This window comes from Hydra viridissima, unplaced genomic scaffold, assembly GCF_058129835.1.
Source record: "Hydra viridissima isolate aposymbiotic clone 2 unplaced genomic scaffold, HvirCarnegie_v1 scaffold_12, whole genome shotgun sequence".
NCBI classification, from domain to species: Eukaryota; Metazoa; Cnidaria; class Hydrozoa; order Anthoathecata; family Hydridae; genus Hydra; species Hydra viridissima.
Genome location: NW_028324311.1, coordinates 6,598,087 through 6,600,895, shown reverse-complemented (window position 1 = coordinate 6,600,895; position 2,809 = coordinate 6,598,087). Strand labels below are relative to the sequence as shown.

Here is a 2,809-nt window from a genome sequence, read left to right as displayed (position 1 = left end):
GTTTGCACCGATAACAACACCATCCTTTCTATACAAGTTTCCAAGTTGTTTTTCCATTTCCTTCTGAAGATAATCATTAATCTCGTTAATTTCATACGCTCCTTCTTCGATGTAAATGGTGTAGCTGTTTGAACCAGCGTTAGGACTGTATCTGAAAACATTATTTGTCGAATTGATGTTGGTATAGCTGTGAATAGTGTCAAAGCCGACAAGGGCCATTTCATACTTTTTATTAGGTTCAAATTCAATGGGGTTGTCAAACTCGGTTTGGATGACGCTGTTTCTTATGGTTGGAGTTTCTTTTTTTGCTTTTGCAAGGAGATAAAATCCGCTCATCTTTTTATATAGAGTTGGGAAAATAAAAATTGTCAAATCCGCTTCGATATTTTCCACAATCCTTTTTAGAGGATAAATCAATGACGGCAAATCCGTGAGGTTGAGACCAGCAATATTTACAAAACTTTTTAAACTCTTCTTTTTCCATATCACTAGAAACGTGATCTTGATAAATGTGGTTTATGTTTTTAAAGTCTTGAGGAAACAAGCAAATGAAATTAGCATTTTCTCGAATGGTTTGTCTAGGCAGCATAAAATAGTTTTGAGCGAGGTAAAAGCAGTCAACGTTAGAATGTCTTCCTCGGATGTAATATTTTTCACATTTGTTTTGTTTGGTCAATTGCAAATCGTCAAAGATCATTAAATTGTTTTTGGATGAATCAAGATCTTCAGGATTAGGCACATCGTCAGCCGTTTCGAAAAATTGGCATTCCATATCCTCTGTGTTATCCCATTTTTTTGAAATTTCATTAATAACGCATTCAGGGCTTACGTTTAATTCCTCAATTTTGCTTTGAATGTTAAACAAATCAAGAATAACTTCCTTTGGCAATTTCTTCTCGAACGAGTTTTTGAGTATTTTATATTCCGGTTGAAAAAGAGATTTTCCAAACACTTGCAAATGATTATAGTCTAACCACCCAGGTCTTAAAAGTAAATTGAGTAGCAACGTTGTTTTTCCACATCCTGATTTCCCAATAATGATTCCACGTATACTTCTAGGTAAAAGCTTGTTATTTTTCCTTTTGTTTTTATTTACATTCCATGACAAATCAATCACTTCCATTTTTTATTATGTTGAATATAAAAAATGTATTGTGTCAAATGCAAAAGAATAACAGAAACGAACAACTTGTACCATTCTATAAGCAAGAGCAATAGAAATATGCTTAAAGGAACTTGTACCGTCTGCGGAAGAGGCAAATGCAAGTTTGTTTCTGCGAATGAAGTCAATGGAGGAGACTTGGTGGAGTCGATCAACAATTTTTCAAAAAAAATAAAGCTTCCATGGGCAAAATTTCCAGGAGAAATGCACATTCCAGGAATGAATTTTGCAGGACCTGGCACAAACTTGGACAAAAGACTCACATCCACAGACATGTATCAAGATTGGAGTAAACCGGTGGATAGAGTAGACAATGCAGCATACCACCACGATTTAGCTTACAAATATTTAAACGATGTTAAAAGCAGAAATGTAGCAGATCAAATGATGCTTGAAGAAATGAACTCCATTCCAAACCCCACTCAAAAAGAGATAAACGAAAGAAAACTGATCACTCCCATCATCAAAGCCAAAGCTAAATTCGGTCTAGGTGTATCTGTTAAAAATTCGAAGAATTTCCATGGATCCGAAGGATCTAAAAAAAAAGCACCGGAGAACCTGAAATGGATGGATCTAAAAAAATCGTAGATTTTCATTATTCCAAAAAACGAGTTAAATAATTTTCTTTTCTATATAAAAGAAATGAGTTTTATTACAATTGAAAATTTTGATGAGAGTAAATTATCAGTTGGAGAAATTTACGCAGCAACCAAACCAGTAGTCTATCAAAAAGTGCCAGTAAAATATTCTTATCCAAGTGGAGATGGTCCTCTTGTATTACGATCTCCCATCTTATTTTCGTATGGTGTGTGTGAGAATAAAGATCCAGCAACACAAAAATTGACTGGGTATTCCATGTCCTTTGTTTGCTTTGATGCTAAAAAAGGAAAGACAGAACAAGAAGCAAAGTTTATTAGCACAATGGAAAAGATTACTTTGTTCATTAGAGGTGAAGTAGATAAATTGTCAGCCAAACTTAAAAAAGGAGGAAGAAAAAAGCAAATTAATTCAGAAGAATTGAGTATTTTAAAATATAAAGCTGATAATGTTGAATCTACACCAGTCTTTTATGCAAAGACGTTTACTAAAAATGTGAAAGATGAAATACTCATTACTTCTGTATTTCATAGAAAGAAAACAGATCTTGATATAAAAAATGGAGTCAAAGGAGAACGTGGTAATAAAAATTTGGTTAGATCTTCTGGACACGATTTTATCAACCAACGATGTTATGCTATTGGAGGACTTAGAATTGAGGGGGTGTATATTGGTCCTTCGATTGTGTCTATTCAAGTTAAACTGGTCGAAGCCGTCATCGTAAAAAATGCATCTTTACCTCATAGCATCATGATGTGTGAAGACATGAATTTAGAGGTGAAAGAAGATGAAATAGAGCAGGATGATGAAATGTAAATCACTTGTGAATCCATGAAAAATCGTAGATTTTTTAAAATTTTTCTGAATTTTAAAAAAAATGATCAACGTTGAAGGAATTGTACTACCGAACAAACCTCTCACCAACTTTCAATTAATAGATGCTGTGAAAAAGCTCAAAATTAAAAACTTTAGAGGTGTTTTTGTGAGGGATGAATTACCTAAAAAGCCAAGAAAAAAAGAATGTGGAATTGTTAACACGGGGGATTCTAG

At 33.7% G+C, this 2,809-nt stretch overlaps 1 protein-coding gene across 1 annotated transcript; it reads right to left on the bottom strand.

Annotated features, from left to right (window-relative positions):
- Positions 1–340: 340 nt before the first annotated feature.
- On the bottom strand, positions 341–1,123 carry LOC149880996 (uncharacterized). The gene has a single exon (XM_090068217.1). The coding sequence runs from the start codon at positions 1,121–1,123 to the stop codon at positions 341–343; it is 783 nt and encodes a 260-aa protein (XP_089924343.1).
- Positions 1,124–2,809: the final 1,686 nt, after the last annotated feature.